At 41.0% G+C, this 19,535-nt stretch overlaps 1 protein-coding gene across 6 annotated transcripts in view; it reads right to left on the reverse strand.

Annotated features, from left to right (window-relative positions):
- Positions 1-3,285: 3,285 nt before the first annotated feature.
- The window catches only part of PTPN21 (protein tyrosine phosphatase non-receptor type 21), a 70,968-nt gene continuing 54,718 nt past the window's right edge, over positions 3,286-19,535 (reverse strand). For 5 of the 6 annotated variants that reach the window (XM_050953205.1, XM_050953204.1, XM_050953202.1 and 2 more), the window contains 5 exons: positions 18,215-18,436; positions 16,211-16,339; positions 15,604-15,838; positions 14,978-15,138; positions 3,286-14,053 (listed from right to left, as the gene is read on the reverse strand). In XM_050953205.1, coding sequence (XP_050809162.1) covers positions 13,925-14,053; positions 14,978-15,138; positions 15,604-15,838; positions 16,211-16,339; positions 18,215-18,436 — 876 coding nt within the window. In that variant the 3' untranslated portion in view covers positions 3,286-13,924. The remainder of the gene's footprint in view (positions 14,054-14,977; positions 15,139-15,603; positions 15,839-16,210; positions 16,340-18,214; positions 18,437-19,535) is intronic. The other variant, XR_007774429.1, reaches the window with a different exon arrangement.

Here is a 19,535-nt window from a genome sequence, read left to right on the forward strand (position 1 = left end):
AGCAACAGTGCCTTTTTCCCTTTCTTCCTCTAGCTAATGTTTTCAATGTAAAGTAAACCAGAAAAACCACTTTATTTGCATGTGTATAGTGCTGGTAATGACTCTCAATGGGAGTGCTATTATCACAAAAGACCCTTAATAGTCCCTTAATGGTTCCTTGCTTAATATGCAAGCCAAAAACTGCCAGAGAGAGCAGAAAAAAAAATTCTCTCTGGTTCCTTTTAAAACCAAACTGTTTCTCTCTGCTTAAAAGCCCCTAGCAGAGAAAAGAAAAATATAATATTCCTACTGGCTTCTGGATTCTATCTTTCCCACAAACGCTGCACACCATATCATAACCTAGTCCCAGATTTGGACCTTAGCGTCCAAAATATGGGGGTTAGCATGAAAACCTCCAAGCTTAGTTACCAGCTTGGACCTGGTAAAGCTGCCACCACCAAAAAATTAGAGTGTTTTGGGGCACTCTGGTCCCCCCAAACCTTCCCTGGGGACCCCAAGACCCAAATCCCTTGAGTCTCACAACAAAGGGAAATAAACGTTTTCCCTTCCCCCCTCCAGGTGTTCCTGGAGAGATGCACAGAAGCAAGCTCCGTGAATCTAAACGGAAGGATTCCACCCTCCCCATTTCCAGCCTTGGAAAACAGAAGTACCGAGAGCTAATCTCTCTTCCCCCCTCACCGAGAGGGAATGCAAAGTCAGGCTAGTAAATGTAACACACACAGATTTCCCCCTGACTTCTTCCTCCCACCAATTCCCTGGTGAGCACAGACTCAATTCCCTGGAGTTCCCCCCTAAAGAAAAACTCTAACAGGTCTTAAAAAGAAAGCTTTATAAGAAGAAAGAAAAATACATAAAAATGGTCTCTCTGTATTAAGGTGACAAATACAGGGTCAATTGCTTAAAAGAAATATGAATAAACAGCCTTATTCAAAAAGAATACACTTCAAAGCACTCCAGCAACTATACCCATGTAAATACAAAAGAAAAACAATAGAAACCTTACTGCCTTACTATATTTGTACTTACAACTTGGAAACAGAAGATTAGAAAGCAGGAAATAGAGAAATCCTTCCCATAGCCGAGAGAGAGAGACAGGCAGAAGACCAAAGAACAAAGGACTCTCACACAAATTTCCCTCCACCCAGATTTGAAAAAGTCTTGTTTCCTGATTGGTCCTCTGGTCAGGTGTTTCAGATTACTTCTTTCCAGGTGAAAGAGACGTTAACCCTTAGCTATCTGTTTATGACAGCTGCTCTCAGGCTCTCCATCCAGGGCAGGTGGAAGGTCCTGGGCTCCCTAGGCATCACACAGCCCAGTTCCAGCTTCTGACCTGACCAGGGGTAAGGCTTCAGGGGGAAGAGGAGGAGTTAGGTACAGAGTCATGGAGGGAGGGAGGCTCCTGCATGTGTCCTGATTTTGCATTTTGAAAATGTCACCCTAGCTTGACTAGAAGAAATAACTGTAGTGAGAGCTTAAAACAGGGTCTATGTTTTGGAACGGGAACTGCAGGAAAAGAAACAAATGTTAAAATTGGCATTGTACATTGACCGGAAGCTAATTTTACTTCAGTGTCCGCATATCAGGCTTCCATGACATTCCCATGACAAACTGATGCTGCAGCCCAACAACTAAATTATGGAAAATGCCCTGTACACCGTGCATGAGAAGCAAACAATTCCCCAAAAAGCACGGAAGTTGTTTGCCTTCCTGTCTTTGGGTTAGTGGGGAAACGCCCATTTATCCAACCTCCGTGTTTCTATGGCGATCATTGTAGTGAAACTGCTTATTCAGCAGTGAGCAGGTTCATGAATGTGTTAAGTTACATAGGCTGCCTATTGGTTAGATGGTTGCAGTGGGGGTGGCATAGTGAGATATTATCGTAACTGGAAAATGTATCATTTATATCTACTTTATAGCTGGCATTGGTCACTGTCAGAAGACAGGATACTGGGCTAGATGAACTATTGATCTGGCCCAGTATGGCCGTTCGTAAGTATTTCAATCATGGTAGCACCTTGGTGTTGCTTCTGTTGGCTTAGCTCAGGGATTGGCAACCTTTGGCATGCAGGGAAATCCGCAGGTGGGCTGAGATGGTCTGTTTACCTGCAGCATCCGCAGGTTGGGCCGATTGCAGCTCCCATTGGCCACGGTTCGCCGTGCCAGGCCAATAGGGGCCGCGGGAAGCAGCATGAGCCGAGAGCTGTACTGGCCACCGCTTCCCACAGCCCCCATTGACCTGGAACGGCAAACTGCGGCCAGTGGGAGCTGCAATCTGCCGAACCTGCAGACACTGCAGGTAAACAAACCATCCTGGCCCGCCAGCGGATTTCCCTGATGGGCCGCATGCCAAAGCTGCCAATCCCTGAGCTAAGCCAAGAGAAGCAACAAGGTGCTACCATGACTGTGGAATATGTAATGGCCACACAGATACTGCGTTTTTGCAAAGCTACAGCACATAATCTATGGGTAAAGATGGAATTTTCCTGGAGTTTGTCAACTCACTGTTACTTAAGTTACAAATCATGATGATATGGCTAATCAAATTGGCTGCAAGGGATTTCATACACAATTAACCCTCGATCCTTCTATCCCAATCTTTTTATATCAAGTTATTAAGGTTATATATTCCATAAACATATCTGTAAGGCAGTTTATCACCACCACTCAGTTTCTAATTAACATTACTTTCAGAGATACTGAAAACAAAATTTTCTAGGGAGGTCAAATGTTATCCCTCCCTTTCTAATTTTTCATCGAAGGGAACTGCTGGTATTCATAATTGAACATTCTTAATATTACTCTCACTGCATAATGCAAAATGGACTATGAGGTGATAATGGCAGGGCAGAAATCATGAGGCTTTTGCTGCAAAGAGGATAATTATTAATATCTTTAATTTTCAATAGCAAGAGATTTATCATCTTCTTTAGGTTTCAGAGTAGCAGCCGTGTTAATCTGTATCCGCAAAAAGAACAGGAGGTACTTGTGGCACCTTAGAGACTAACAAATTTATTTCAGCATAAGCTTTTGTGGGCATCCGAAGAAGTGGGCTGTAGCCCACGAAAGCTTATACTCAAATAAATTTGTTAGTCTCTAACGTGCCACAAGTACTCCTGTTCATCTCCTTGAGGTGCTTTACAGTATCTGCTGTAAACTTTAGGAAAGGGGATCTGTTATATTGAATGTATCTCTGCCATCACATTTAGGAGTTAGGAAAGTATTTAGACTGATCATAATTAAGTTCACTGACTGCTTTTTTCAGTACAACTCAAACAAAATCCAAAATTGCTTCAAATATTTATTTCCATGGCAAAAATAGACTATGATATATTCATTTCACATATATTACATATTCAGTAATACAAGCTTTTCTGTCTCTGAAACACAATTTGTACATTGTTTTACAAACCAATTTCAATTTTACAAGAATTAAAGCTGTACTGATTATACATTTTTACAGTATTGATGGCAATACAGCAAAACATACATATTAACTAGCTTGATATTCGAAAAATAATACTTGAAAATCCACGTGTGCTACTGTTTAAACAAAGTAGTGTATACAACCCTGCATACTGGCTCGAAGGAAAAGGATGCAACTAGGGCCAGATCCTGCATTCCTTTGCTACAAGCTGTTGAAACACCTTGACTCCCACTAACTTTAGTGAAAGTTAAGCAATCTCAGCAACTTGCAGGAATGCTTAGTCAGAACCTGATGAGTGTTCAGGACTTTGCAGGATCAAGACCCTAAAACTCCCACTGAAGTCCCATCCAATCTCAGCAATACACTTGACAGGCATTTTGAGTACAGAAATAGTTCAGGCAAGGGCCCTGTACATGGACTATGTTTATCTTCTTTGTGAGAATTCTCTAGCATTAGAGCAAGGAGATGGACTGGATGATCTAACAGATCTTTTTCTATCTCTAAATTCAATGATTCTAGAAAGCCGGTGTGCTGAAAATTCTCATTATAGTACTTTCAAGTCTAAGTTTTACTTTAGCATTTTCCAACAGAAAAATGTCATCTAATTTTCCTTTATAAGGTTAGGCATCTTCTGAAACAATACTTCATAAAGATGATTATTTGGTAAGATTCTGACTGCTGAATATTTGAAATAAAATGACATGACAAAGTTTATACAAAACAATTGTCTAGCCTGCTGCAGTGGTGTATCTTTTGTCATCTGTATTCATTAGCTCCTTTGTACATCAAATTTAATACCTGCCTCCCATCATCATTTATAGCCAAAGAAAGAAAACTTGAGAGAAAACACAGTGGAGGCACATCCTTCATTTCACAATGCAGTGTCTTGTGGAAAACTGTGACAAATATAGTCAAAGCTCACTTCCTAACTTTTTGTTTTAAAATGCATATTAACTAAAAAATTCAATTTTTTTGTTAAGTACAGAATCCCTGCTGATTAGTAAACAATAATATATGTGACCAAAACAGAATGAACCAAATTAGCTGGTCCCAACAGCATCTTAGTAATAAGGTTTGACTGTACAGCCATGCCTAAAAAAGCTGTGAAAGTTTGTGTGATTATTTGAAGCGTTAAGATCACTGCATGTGCTGCACTGAAATATGACTTCTATGTTCATGGTTAAATGCTACAGCTTAAAGGCCTAATTTGAAGCCCAGCCTTAACCTGGCACAATGTAGGTCAGTCATGTCTACTGTAAATACCTGACTGCACCCAGAAAGCATGTACCTGAACATCTAAATGACTTTAATTGCACACACAAATAGTTGCCAGTGCAAACACTTATTTTCCCTTGCTCTTTGCAAGTGTAAAACCAGAGACCAGTGTTTTGCAGACCCTAAGTCTGTAAACAGAAGCTGAGCTGATAGGTTGCACAGAATAAACTTGCAAAAGAGTTTGGTTTTTTAAATAAACACAGCCTCTGAACTAAAATGTTCGGCGTTTCAAAAAGCATTTTTTTAAAAACCCCGCAAAAACAGAATCTGACTACACAGTCACTTACCCTACTATGTCTCACAAAACATCCTATATGAATCAAACCTTTCCAGCTGCTCTAGTGTCGATAAAAATTGTTCCAAAACCTTCTCCATTTGCCTCTAGCCCAGGGGTCGGCAACCTCTGGCACATGACTAGCCAGGGTAAGCACCCTGGTGGTCCAGGCCAGTTTGTTTACCTGCTGTGTTTGCAGGTTCGGCGGATCGCGGCTCCCACTGGCCACATTTCACCACTCCAGGCCAATGGGGGCGGTGGGAAGCAGCGCAGGCCGAGGGATGTGCTGGCTGCCACTTCCCACAGCCCCCATTGGCCTGGAGTGGCGAACCATGGCCAGTGGGAGCCGCAATCTGCCGAACCTGCGACCACGGCAGGTAAACAAACTGGCCCAGCCCGCCAGGGTGCTTCCCTGGCAAGCCGCGTGCCAGAGGTTGCTGACCACTGCTCTAGCCACTCCCTGCACTCTTATCCCCTATTCCACATGTCAGAGTTAGTACAAGAGACACAGATTTGGAGAAACTCTTACCCGCTTATCCTTTTCATTTTTCAAGAGTCTACAGATGGAGAATCCTGATCCATTGTTTTTACCTATTTCACGTATCTGTGTTTAAATTTAAAAGGAGATGTGAGTATTTAAGCTCTGTGGGCCTTATCCTGCATCAGTGCTGAGTGCTTTCAACTGCCACCATTGATTTCACAGAACTGAGGGAGCTCAGCATGTTGCCGGATAGAGTTTGTAGATGTGAATCAAATTAATTTACAATTCTTTGCAAATTTCATTGTTGGACTGGTCATTTTTATGGATTGACATCGTCCCATCCCCTCACCTGCTCTAAGAAAACCTCAGTTTCTAAGAATAATATTTTCCACACTACTTCTATAAATCTCTTTGAATGGCAGTTTCACTTCTTTGATAAATGAAATAAATTATTTAATCCTTTCCTTAATTTATTAGCATGGGGGGGGGAGTTCACCCTTATGTGAAACACTTAAAAGGCAAGTGAGTGAAATTTGCTTTGTGTTTACCTTATTTCTTCGCAGTTTACAATCAGCCCAATCTTGCAAAATGCCCATGACTTTATTAACCTGGCTGCATAGTGTTAAGACAGAGGCACCATAATACAAATACCTCTTTGGAAGGTAATTGATCAAGCACCTGGGGACTGATCCAGAGAAGTCACTAGAAAAATACCCTCCCTCTCACCTCCATTAACTTCAATGGGCTTTGGATCAGCTGTTTAATGATTCTTCAGCAGCCGAATATGGCTTCTGGTAATGAAAAGTTAAATACAAATAGTTCTTCTTTCACTACTCAGTCCTGCTTATTAATTTAAGAAGCTACTTTGACAGAATTCCCTGCATGCCCTAAGTATTAACCCAGCAATACACATGCAGTAGATAGAAAAACACAAATAAACTAATAGCAAAAAGATGTTCTTTCAGTTTAGTCCATCTATGTGATATTTATAACACTCTACTACATTTCTCTTTGAAAATACTGATTACAATTTACTGCTGCCTTTATCAAAAAAAAATCATGGGCCCTGCTTTGCTAAGTTCCTTGTAATTAAATGTATTTCTAAAAATATCAATAGATCCCTAGAGTTGTATTTTTAACCTGTTCACTTGTGTTATTACATGCACAGCGGACACTATGGCCTAAATCTGGCCCAGCTATCCACAAGGGTGGACATTCCTATATGCAGTGCTACCACCATAGTTTTACTGTGCAGGATGCGGAGAAGCCACACAGAGGAACTGTGTGTGTGTCATGGAGTAATGTTCCATGGGACTCATGCCACAGAATTATAGAGGAGTGATTTACAGCCTGATCCAAAGCCTACTGAGTCACTGGGCATCTTTCTATTAATTTCAAAGGGGTCTGGATCAGGCCCGTAGAGAAGAGCTTGTCCATGACTGTACAGATCCACTGGCCAAAACTCCCACATCAAGGGAGTGCGCAGAAGCCATTGGTAGAGCCTCCAATTTTTTTTTTTTTAAAGTGATTCTTAACTCAGGCCTGGTCTAAACTACAGAGTTAGATCGATGCAAGGCATCTTTAACTACAGAAGTGTCTACACTTAAATTTGGCTCCCACCGACATAACTGCCTGCTATGCCAACTTAATACTCCACCTCCATGAACAGCATAGAGTCAAGATCGACGTAGTTTGGTTGATGCTGTGTCAGTGTAGACACTGCGTTGCTTACATTGACCATTACTGGCTTTCCGGAGCCATCCCACCAGTGCCCCACACTGACAGCACAATTGATGCAAGTGCTCTTGATGAGGATATGCACCGCTGACAAAAAGGAACAAAGCGTAGACACGCACAAGTGATGTAATTACTAGAGTGGCTGTATGCCAATGTAAGTCAGCTCGACTTAATTTTGTAGTGTAGACATAGCCTCAGACTTTGCAGAGTTTGATCCTAAAGAAGTAGTTTCCATTTAGTCCTACAAGAGAGAGTGCGAAGTTTGACTATGTATTTCCAGTAGCAGCACCTTTAGTTGTCCCTGAGAATTCTGAAATTCTAACTCTGAAAAAGAGCAGTATCTTTTCCGTGCTATTTATTGCAAAATCATCTTTATTCAACAGACTTTCTGTAACAAAGAATACAGCTTAAACTTTAATTATATATGTATTGTAGTTTCTCCCTAATATTTCGACATCAGTAAGGTAGGAAAGTGGATTTGGTGAACCTGGACCCACTTGGAATGGAATTTTAAGCCTTTGGCAAATAAACGGATCTGCATCCCTGGCTGGGGCTGGGTTTAGCAACAATTCCCTTGTAATGATCAATATTCTATGAAGAAACACGGTACAGATATCCATCCAGTTTGCATGGACAAATGTGTGGTTTTGAAGGTTCAAAGCATTGGAATGCTAATGCCTGAGTACACATTTAAACTTAAACACAGTTTCTTAATAAGTTCAACAGCAATTTTAAGTTTCATTTTGGTACAGAGAGCTGTTGAATTTCATTCTGATTGATAAATCTTTTGGAGAGAAACAGGTTGGCTAGAATGCTCTCATAGAGCTGGATCCAGCAATTCTTACTCACATGAGTAATCCCACTGATTTATATGAATGTTGATGCTGAAGTAAAGTCTATACATGAAAGAACTGCAGAAGTGGGCCCATGAAGCCAGATTCTGAGAGGTGCTGATAAACCATTTGACATATAAGTTGCAGGTAGTTTGTAGGTTAGCAGATGTGAATTATAGCGTGCCTCCTCTTCAGTGATTAGTTTCCTCTGGATCAAGGCATTGTTCCTGCCAGGTGTGGTTCTGGTTGGGCAAAGACATGGTAAGTATGTTATCTTAGGCCTACAGTTAAGAAGAAGAGAAGGTTCTCTCTGTTGTGCTTAAACTTTTTCTTCATCATCATCATGTTCCTATTACGCCTCTGGCGTTTAGGGCAGCAACAAAGCTCCTCCACTCCTGTCTGTTTCTGGCAAGTCTTTCAATGGTTTCCCAGCTGTGCTCCAAGTTTTTCAACTCGGCTTCCACAGCTCTTTGTCATGTTGTTTTCGGGCGGCCTGGTTTTTGCTTGCCTTCAGGTGTCCATCTTATTGCCACTCTGGTGATGGAATCAGTTTCCATCCGAAACACATGACCAATCCATCTCAAACCTCTCCTGGCAATGATGGTGCTCAGATCCTCTTGGCTGCACTGTGTCAGTAGATCTTGGTCTGAGATCGTTCTGGGCCAAAATATACAGAGGATTTTTCTGAGGCTAGTTATATAGAATGAAGACTGTTTGGACATGTCATACTTTCTCATTCCTCAGAATTCTGCACTATAAAGTAAAGTAATGTTGAAAGTACACAGCTCTGATAAATCTTGAGTCTGGTTTTAGTTTTGTATGTTGATGATTTCCAGACTGTATTTAAGCTCCTGAAGGTGTTCCTGGCTTTATTGATTTTGTTCCAAATGTCCTGGCTTGTTCCACTGTCCTGGCTGATGGTGCTGCCCAAATATGTGAGTATTTCCACATCAGTGAGAATATAATCCTCTATCCGTACTGGTGATGGTGAGGCAATATTATTTGTTATTATGTCTTATTGCAGTTCATTTTCAGCCCAATTTGCTGGCTGAATGCATTGAGTCAATTTGTTTTTTCTTGTATATGGTGTTGGATATGTGATAGGAGAGCAAGATCATCTGTGATATCCAGGTCTTCAAGGGATGGGTGTCCGTTTAATGCCTCTTGGCATGTCTTTTGTTGTACACTGCATTACTCAGCCAATGGAAATGTTGAAGAGGATTGCAGACATGACACAGTCCCTGAAGTACTCCTGTTTTGACTTCAAAACTGAGCTCACTGTGATCAACACTGCATGTAAAGTTGAAATAAAAGCTTTTGATGATGTTGATTATACGTAAAAGGGATTCCATATGCCCGCAGAATGTGCTCTGGTATCCGTGCTTTGTCATGGCGGGACAGTTTGCGTGCTCTCACAATCCCCAGAGTCTGTGTCGGCAGGGGCTTTTTGCTCCTGGTAGGTTCAGCCATACTGGATTGGTCTGTGGGAGAGGGGACAGACAAAATAGACACCCTGGTCCTCCAGGTTGAGGATTAGGCACAGAGCTAACAACCTTGTCCCGTAAAAAACAAAATATGTTACAGAAAAAAGTGACGGAGAAATCGACCATTACTGTGTGTAACGGCTTTCAGGAGTCAATGACCCGTATGACTGCCAGTGGTGACAGCTGAAAGGAAGCCACTAGCATGAAGACTGAAGTGCTCAACACCAAGACAAAAACCAGACTTGTTTTTTGGAACATATGGACAAAGTACGAAACAGGGAAGCTAGCTCAGGTCACAGCAGAGATGAGACGCTACAGCTTACACATCCTGGGTGTCAGCGAGAGCAGATGGACAGGATCAGGAAGATTAACAACAGCCTCGAGAGAAACTTTGCTGTATTCTGGACAGGATGATGGACAACACCATGAGGGTGGTGTTCTCCTTTGAAGAAGGTTGTGGAGCATTCCCTGCTTGAATGGAAATCCATCAGCAGCAGACTTATGAGAGCCAGACTGAAAGGGAAACATAATATCACCCTGATTCGGTGCTATGCTCTGACAAATGAGAGTGATGAAGAAGTAAAGGACAAATTCTACCTTACATTATAGGTAGAGTTAGAGGGAGTACCATGCCACGACCTACCGTCATGGGAGACCTGAATGCCAAGGTTGGTAAGGACAACATAAACAATGACGGAGCAATGGGAAGACATGGGTGTGGCACCATGAATGAAAATGGAGAGAGGCTTGTTGGTTTCTGTAATATGAATGAACTAGTCATTGGCGGAACCCTATTTCAACATTGTGAAATTCACGAGCTAACATGGTGTTCTCCAAATGGCAGAGATAAGAACCAGAATGACCATATCATGATCAATGGCAACGCTTACCGACAGATGTGAAAGTGAGAAGGGGTGCAGATGTTGGTAGCGACCACCACCTTGTGACAGCCTCCATCAAGCTAAAACTGAGAAGTGTGGGTCCACCAAACAAGGGACATGGACATTATGACATTGACAAGCTAAAGGCCCCTGAAATACAGAAAGCCTTTGTTTTCCAGTTAAAAAACAGGTTTCAAGCACTTGCAGACCTTGATAAAGAGGAGGGGAATGCAAGAAGTGGGGCAAAGTAACAGCAATTTATAAACAGAGCAGTGATGCCTGTCTAGGCTACAGGCAGAAGAGAAGGAAGGAGCTGATTCCACCCAGCATATGGAATGCCATAGAAACCAGATGAGCCCTGAAGAAGAGTTTTAGACACAAAATCCCAGAAGCTAAAGAACAAATACCATGAGCAGTATAGCAAGGCACACCGGGAAGTCAAACACCTTGTGAGAGTGGACAAACAGCATTATATTGATAATCTGGCAACACAAGCAGAGCATGCTTTTTTGAAGGTCAGGCTTGACAAAGCCCTGGCTAGGATGATTTAGTTGGGAATTGGTCCTGCTTTGAGCAGAGGGTTGGACTAGATGGCCTCCTGAGGTCCCTTCCAACTCTGATGTTCTAAGATTCTATGATGCAGCTGCTCGTGATGAACAAGGAACAGTCTACAAAATGATGTGGCTTATCAGTAGTAAACGTCAGACACCAACAAATACTCTCATCAGGGACAAACAAGGCCACCTACTAGCAACTGAAAATGAACAAGAAATGCGCTAGACAGAGCATTCCAAAGAATTGCTGAACAGGTAGCCACCTAAAGACAGAGCAAACATCCAGGAGGCAGAAGATGATATCGACACAGACATTCCAACTGAGGAAGAGATCATTCAAGCCATCAAATTGTTAAAAAAGGGAAAACTCTTGGCAAGGATAACTTGAATGCAGAATTGTTCAAGATAAATCCTGAGTTAGCAGCATCTATACTGGCCCCTCTATTTACATCAGTCTGGGAAAGGGAAAAAAAGTGCCAAGTGAGTGGACCAATGGGGTTATAGTGAAGATACCAAAGAAAGGAACTCTCAGTGATTGTAATAACTGGTATTGTATCGCACCAAGTAAAGTATTGTGCAAGATCATAGTCCAGCATATATCAGAGACAGTCGATAACCAGCTTGCTCTTTTCTGAGAAGGCTTTCAGAAAGGGCATGGATGCACAGACCATATCTTCACTTTATGAAACATAACAGAACAATGCTTAGAATGGCAACGGCAACTCTACATAAAACTCATTTTACCAAGGGCAACACGAGTTGGAAAGGGCACCAAAAAACACTACATGGCTCTTGCAATTTACCCCAAAGTAATATAATTTGTGGCGGGGAGTGATATTTTAACACTGGCATTTGGACCTTGTCTATCATTTTGGGAGCAGATCATTACAGAGGAAACTGAAGAAAACCTTTATTATCCTTTAATTAAAATTTACACATAATTTTTTCTTATGAAGGGAGCTTTTAGTCTCTTACACTATGGCTTAAAAGCTTCCTCACAGATAATCAGAAGTAAATAGAATCATCTTGACCATCATAAAAATGACTGACAAATAAATGCTAATCCCATTCCAGTCTGTGGAGCAGGTATCTCGGGGGGAGGTACAAAATGTTTGTCTGTTCACTAACTGGTCCTCCAAAGATTTAGAGATCCAACTGACCAGTAGACAACTACAAACAACAAAGAGTGCTCTTGAATTGAGCTGTTTGTCTCTAAATCGCAAAGCACCTTACGAAGGTGGGGAAACATTATTACCCGTTTTACAAATAGAAAAACTGAGGCACAGAGAGGTGAAGTGATCTGACTTAGGTCACAGCGAGTTGGTGGCAGAATAGGGCACAGACCCTCAGGTCTCTTGACTTCCAGTTTCATGCCCCATCCAGTGACCATGCTACCATCTTTTGAGCAAAGGAGGTCACTAAAATACCCACATCTCCAACATCATCAATTATCATTTCTGAGTGTTGCTATCATTCTCAGATGGCCTCCTGTATATCATAAACACCCTTAACTCAACAATACCATACAAGGCTAATGAAAACCTTTCTGCTGATTAACAAAATAAGCTCAAGAACTCTACTGTAAATTAAGATGTTTTTAAGCTTTTCTTGCTAGAGAGAGTAAAAATACTGAAGTCTTTGCACTAACCACGTGCAACCAAAAATCACAGCCATCACACTTGCACCATCATTTGCACATACTCATTCCCCATTTCACCACTATGCAACGTCCTACTTTTAAGTTCTGTTATCTCTCACTTCATCATTTCCAAAGGCTCTTCCTAAATTAACAGTTAGGTTAGTAATGGTACTTTAGTCTATTAAATGATATATGGTTACAGTTTATATGCTTAGCTATATAAACAAGAGCAAAAAAAAAAAAGTGCTTAAAACATCATTTGCATCCACTTCGATTTCAACCAGTAAAATCAAACTGTCCTCTAAATATATGAATAATACTGAATATAGAGCTCCTCTTGTCCATTTTGTTACCTAGAACCCTGTAGGTAACTGACCTTCTCTTGTTAATTTACTTTTACCTAAAACCGCTGACAATAACCTCTTCCCCTTGCTGATTATTACCTACAACTCTGTAGGCAACTGTGCCTCTCTCTTACCATTTATGTCACCTAGAAAATGCCTTCTACTTGACAATTTTACTACCTAGCACTCTGCAGGTAACAAGACTTTTCTCTTGCCAATTCTACTACCTGGAACTCTACAGGTACCAACAGTTTCCTCTTGTACTTTTCACTTTTGTACAAATCCTGAAAAGTTAATTTGAGTGTCTTCGTTTCTGCTCTTCTCTGAAAACTTGTGCTGTTTATAAATGTAGAGCTCTTTGAAGACTAAAACAATTAAATTTGCTGAATAGAAAAATAACTGTCCTGATGTTTTTAGGTTTCTAGCAGCTGCTAGTTCTGCTAAATGAACCAGAAGAAACCAAGTCTATTTTTAAAAATATATTAGCATTGTTTTAAATACAAAATGAAAAGTAGAGTGAGACTACTTAAGACCTTGGCATTCCAATGGGGCAGTCATGCCCCTCGCTATGCAACTCTAAAGATATTTTTTCCACGCTCAGAGCTCATGCTCTGTTTTTAAAAAAGCAATTTAGGCTTAAAAAAAAATTGGTTATTTCCAAAATTGCCCAGTGTACTTTTGGTAAAGTGGACTGTTAATTTACCCAGAGTAACACAATCTCAAGAAGGTGGGCAGGTACTTCACAAGAGCACAGTTGTGTTATGTTAGAACCTTCCTAACATAGCTGAACACAGAAAGAAGTTAGTCCAGTCAATACCTTGCTTTGCAAAGGTTGATACCTTGCACTTGCATTTAATATCCCCACACCATGCCGAAAAGGTAACCCTGCGTGAGTTATCTATTCAGGAAAACATCAGAAAGGCAAGTATGCCTGGACAATTGCAATTCTCCTTTTATAAACTCTTGAGATGATTCAGTCCCACAGGAAGTGGTGGGCATCATATAAGCCTAGAACTTTTAAGGAATTGAATGAGAACTCCATAGACGAAAGTGTATTGACAGAGAGTCTGCACCATCATCATCCTCTGCTGCCTCAGCATGTCCAGCACTCTTGGGATGTCCAGCATCTGGAAAAAGAAAGAAGTTAACTGGTATAATGACTGGTGATTAATAAGTCTGTGGTTTGTTCTTTCAAGACAGGAGAGATGTATGATCTAAGCACAGGGCAGACTCAGTAACTCCTGAGCTCAAATCTCAGCTCTGACAATTAACCCACTGTGGCCTTGGCCAAGCAACTTAAATTGTCTGCCTCATTTTCCTTATCCGTAGAAAGGGCTTAATACTAATTTGCCTACCTCATAATGAGGCCTAATAATTTAATGCTTGGCAAGTGCTTTGAAGATGAAAAGCACTGCCATGTGTAAATACTAAGTATCATCAGCATAGATACTGAAACTAAGATACACTTTATCACCTTTCAGAGTACATTCAAAAATGAAAACAGCAACAAGTGCAATAGTCTATAGCTGGTCACCTTGGTTGATGGCCAGACAGGGCTAACATCTCCTCTAAATATTTTATTAAACTGTCACACTGTCTTCTACACAACACTAGTATTATAAATACAGATACACTCAGCAACCAAGCAAATCTAATGAAGTGCAGGGACTAAACCGAAAAATCCATCTGTAAAAATTGGTCAAAGCCAAACTAGCAAGATGCTGGGTACCCTCAGCTCCCACTGAAGTCCACAGAATGTGACGATGCCCTGCACCACACAGGCATTGATCAGCACCTTGCAGGACAAGGTTCCTGAATGAAAAATACATTTTATTGCACACCTGATGAACTAGCAAATGCTTTTATGATATTACTAAAAAGAGGGTGAGCTTGTAAGGGTCTTCCCAACCTCAGCAGTAAGGATTTTCCACAGGCCACACCGTAAGTGCTCAATAGATCAGGCAGCACAATACTTATGATCTGGGTTACCTGAGCAGTCTCCACATACATATACCAAAGCTTTTATTTTAAAACATAGGCAAGAAAATAACCTCATTGTGTTCCAGACAGGCAATCATGATCTCTGACAATATGACCACTCCCGTTCTTCCTACACCTGCACTGCAGTGCACCAGTACAGGAGGGTTAGAGCTTTTAGGATCTGCTGTGCTGTTTGTATGGCGCCGCACTGACTGTATCTCCTCCAAGTATGCTGTCAGTTCCAATGGGAAAGAAAAAGACATGTAAATACACATATTACATCACTACCATTGTAACTAACATTAGAGAACAAACTGCAGTATTCCTGACACATTCCTGACAATGATCATTGATTTACTGAAACATTTTTAACAGCCAATCAAAGCAACAGGAAGGATTATTTTTTACTTGAGAGTTTCCCTGGGTGGGGCTCTTGGGGAGATGATTTATAGCCTAACTCTCTTTTGCTGGAGAGCGATTAAAGTGATAGCATGCAGTGTAATTATGTTTCAATTTATATGGTTTTTAATAATTATGTACATGACTTTAGAGGCAGAAAGACACACATTTCTACCAAAAAAAAAAAAAAAAAAAGGCAATGCAACATCCATCACTGGTGTGAAGAAACCTTTAACATCAGTATGCTCTACAACCATAATAGATGGTGTGGCTAATGGAGGGGATTAACACAACTTACACAGAAATCCCTTGGGATCCTCTGGGCACCCATGCTCTGGCCAGTCAGTGTACTGCAGATGCCAAACTGTTCTCTCCTGCCCTGTGAGAAGGTGTTTGATCTTCAAGCCTGTAGTTGCATAGCAGCCAGAGTCTGTCCGGAATCGTGTAGTAATCTTAAATCTCCCATAGGTGACAGTGTTGTGCCTTGAGCCAAGTCGGGGCCAGTACCTGAAGCTCTTTTCTCGCCCACCCTCCTTGGAAGCAAAGCATTGTAAACATACAGGTATGAACACACACATGAACTTGCTGTAACAATCCCAACGTTTCTACACCACAATGTACCGCTAAAGGGCTTCTCCACAAACTTCGACTCAGACTTAGTAAATGAAGAAACCATTCTAAGGCTGAGTCTACACTAGAATGGTTGGCCAGTAGAACTATCTCAGCAAATCTCCCAAGTGGAGACCAGTTTATACGGGCAAAACTTCTACCAGTTCCCTGAATGAAAAACTATATTGGCAAAATGATTTTTTTGTCAAAATAAAAATATCACTCAGGATCACGATCCTAACTAACATTACTATATCGACAAACATTTCTAAGGCAGACCTGGCCTAAGAACCCACCTCTTCTGCTGTCACCATTGCTATAATGGCAATCCCTTGTTCCCACACCATCTGCCAGAAATCCTGACACGTATTCTGCAAAGGGCCCTGTGTAGCAATATAGTCCCACTCAATGCCACTGACAGAGACCTGTAAAAATGCAAAAGGAGAATGTTAAATTAGTGGTTACCAAGAAAGTTGTTTGCAAAGTGAGTGACTTTAAAGTTTGGAGTTGGAAGTAACATTTGGGAACCAAATGAGGCCATTTGTAAACCATATAAATCTGACTTCACCTAGTATTTGCACCCTGTCGTGTTGTAGTCATCATTTATATAGTCCTTTAAAAAAGTTAAATGAACATTTAGAGGAGAAAAACAACTAGAGATACAATATTTTAAAACCAACCATACTGGACAACTGAGGCTACATCAACATTCTTTCATATTGGGTGAATTCCATGCAGTCAGACAAATTAGGCTTTAAAGATGTTTTCTAGCCATTTTAATGCCATTATTACAGTGTTAAAATGAGTCTACGTTAGTCAATATGTTTTTCCTCCCAATTTTGATTCAGGCAAGTCAAAATGCTGACTTATAGCTTGTTATAGAGTATGAAAATTGTTCAATATTATGCCAAGCAGCAAAAGGCCATTAAAACAAAACATATAACCTTGTTTAGAGCTGCCTACAGATAAGAAGGAGATCTTAACTCTCTTTAGAAACCTCAAATCATTTAGGACTATAACCCATCTCCCTGTGGAAACACCCACTGGAAAAGGGTCCTGGAAATTCTATGAAGTTCACTTTGCAAGAGGTTCCTTATAATCTTTAAGGAAAGAAGCTGGGGGAGGGGGGGGAGGGTTATATTGTGAAGAGCAGTTTCCCACCTGGCTCCATCTGCTCCCTGTGACGAGCCAGGGAAATTCCAGCATGAAGCTAGCATTCCCACCTTCTGTGCTCCCAGGCCAGATCCACAGAAGGAGAGGGAACAATAGGGCCCTTAAATTTCAGTTCTTTAGGTTGGGTGTGTGTCAGTCTCTGCTGAGAATGGAGTCAGATTAGGCAATTACAATACCTGACACACACATACCAGCTTTGATCTCAAAAGGACCCCAGTGTGCTTTAAGGATTATTGCCCAGCTTTTCACCTCCCCAAGGCATTGATTTACCTTCTATTAATGTATGACAAAGAAAAAGGAGAAAGCAGCTGGATGAACAGTATATGGCAGATGCCTCAGATATCCGACCATGGAGTCTCTATTAAGGCCTAAGGGCTTCTCTACACTGAGACTTAATGCGTGGCTAGGCAGGGTTTGAATGTACAGCCCTCTAGCCTGTCACTCACTAAGTGGCTGCGTGCTGTTACTGTGACCCTGTTACTGTGACCCTGTTACTGTGCTCTAAAGGTTCCATTGTGTGCTGTGATGTTCTGCCGTTTCAAACAGCAGTATGTCAAAGCGCATTACAGAACTCTTAGTGCGCGGTAACAGAGTGCCCACAGTTGCTTAGCGTGTGGCAGGCTACAGTGCTGTAGTTTTACACCCTGGCTTGCTGCACACTAAATCTCCAACTAGAGAAGACCTAAGGAAAATCTCTCTTCCTCAAAATAGTGAATATTAGGCCAGCATGAAAAGGGAAAGAGGGACTGACTTACCCACACTCATTTATCAGTCATCAGTTTTTCAACTTCAGTCCTAACACTTCTCTTAGTACAACAACAGTTGCAATCCCCTGCACAGTTAAGAGAAAGAAAAGTCTCTCCCAGCAGTGTCGTGCTGCTCTGAAGCTAGCACCACCAACTCAGGTCTTCATCACCAAGACCCTCCTCATAGCCCCATGTGCCCTGACATTTCAAAGTGCAGAGGTCAGTGTGCTCAGTCAGCTATCCCAGTAAGTCAGCTATCCTGGCAATACCGTTAGGCTATTCAGAATTATTGTAACCGAACAATAAAGAGGCTTTTGATACTGGCTGCAAGGAGACTGAAGAATCATCTTGCAAAGTGTTCTTCATCAGTGTTAATCTTACCTTAATATGGGATGCATTGATATAGCCAGTGTTGTTTTCTTTGGTTGGGACCAGCTCCACTCTGGCATCATCATAGGGAACGACATCCTGGAACCTGTTTCTCTCTGCATTTTCAGGGAGCCGGGCTATTGAGCATTCTCCATCCAGGAGCCTTTTCTTTTGAATCTGCTCATACTCGGTAAACACCATTCCCTGTTCCAGCCGTTTTTCTAGAATTTTACACTAAAAGATAGAATAAGATGATCATACAATGCCACATCCCAACTCAATTTTACTCTTAACACTGCAGTGAAAAGAATTTAATTAAAAAAAAAAAGCACAAATTTCTCACTTAATTTTTGAAAGCCCTCTCCAGCTATCACTATTTTTACAACCACAGTAATTCAGGAGTGGCCAAATATTAAGGTCTTCACTCATATGAAACTCCCATTAGCGTAAATTAGTTTAGTCTAAGTGAACATAGAAGAAGAATGTAAGGATATGGCACTAGGAGATGGAGATAGTAAATAACATTAAAAAATTATTCCTTGATTTCTATATAGATAATCCAGTCAGACATGGGAACATTTTGCCAAACAAGGTAGTTAGGACAGAGTCTCTACGGGTATTTGAGGCAAGGATAGATAAGTTTGGACGGGGATGTGTACAGTCCTTCCTGCTTGATGTAGCAGGTTGCAGGAGCTAATCTGAGAGCTATCTTCCAACTCTATTATCTGGTCAGCTTTGTTGTTCAGGTGGAAGAGAAAAGCTCTCCAGATTCAAAACTAAGTGTTTTGTTAAATGAATAAATTCCGCATACTCTGCAAATACTGTTTTATCAGCCTGCAGATGATAAATGTTGAAGATGGCAGAAAATCCTTTCTACAAACTCCTGCTGCAGAAGAGGTATAAGCACAAATTCCTCCTACCATAATAATTGTTTTATTTTTAATTATTTTCTGTATTGTTTTTCATTTATGTTTCATTAATTGTTTTATTTTTTATTTAAAAAGACCTGCTGAAAAAAATTTTTTTTCAAAGCCAAAACACTTTCTAATCAGAAGACAGACACTTTTGGAATTTCAGCATCTGTTCACCCCCCTCCCAAAAAAAGAGCTATAAGCTAGAGAACTATGTGTGTCTTACATGCACCAGACTCTCACAGTAACATCGGAACAGCCACACAGTGAGACAAGTCAACCATCTAGTCTGGTATCCTGTCTCCAACAGTTGCCATTAAGAGATGGCACAGAGAAAGGTGTAAAATCTCCATAACAATTCATACATCTACACACTCACAGGGAAGTTTCTGACTTTCTTCTTGGTCAAATTCCTACTATGA

This window comes from Gopherus flavomarginatus, chromosome 5, assembly GCF_025201925.1.
Source record: "Gopherus flavomarginatus isolate rGopFla2 chromosome 5, rGopFla2.mat.asm, whole genome shotgun sequence".
Taxonomy (NCBI): Eukaryota; Metazoa; Chordata; order Testudines; family Testudinidae; genus Gopherus; species Gopherus flavomarginatus.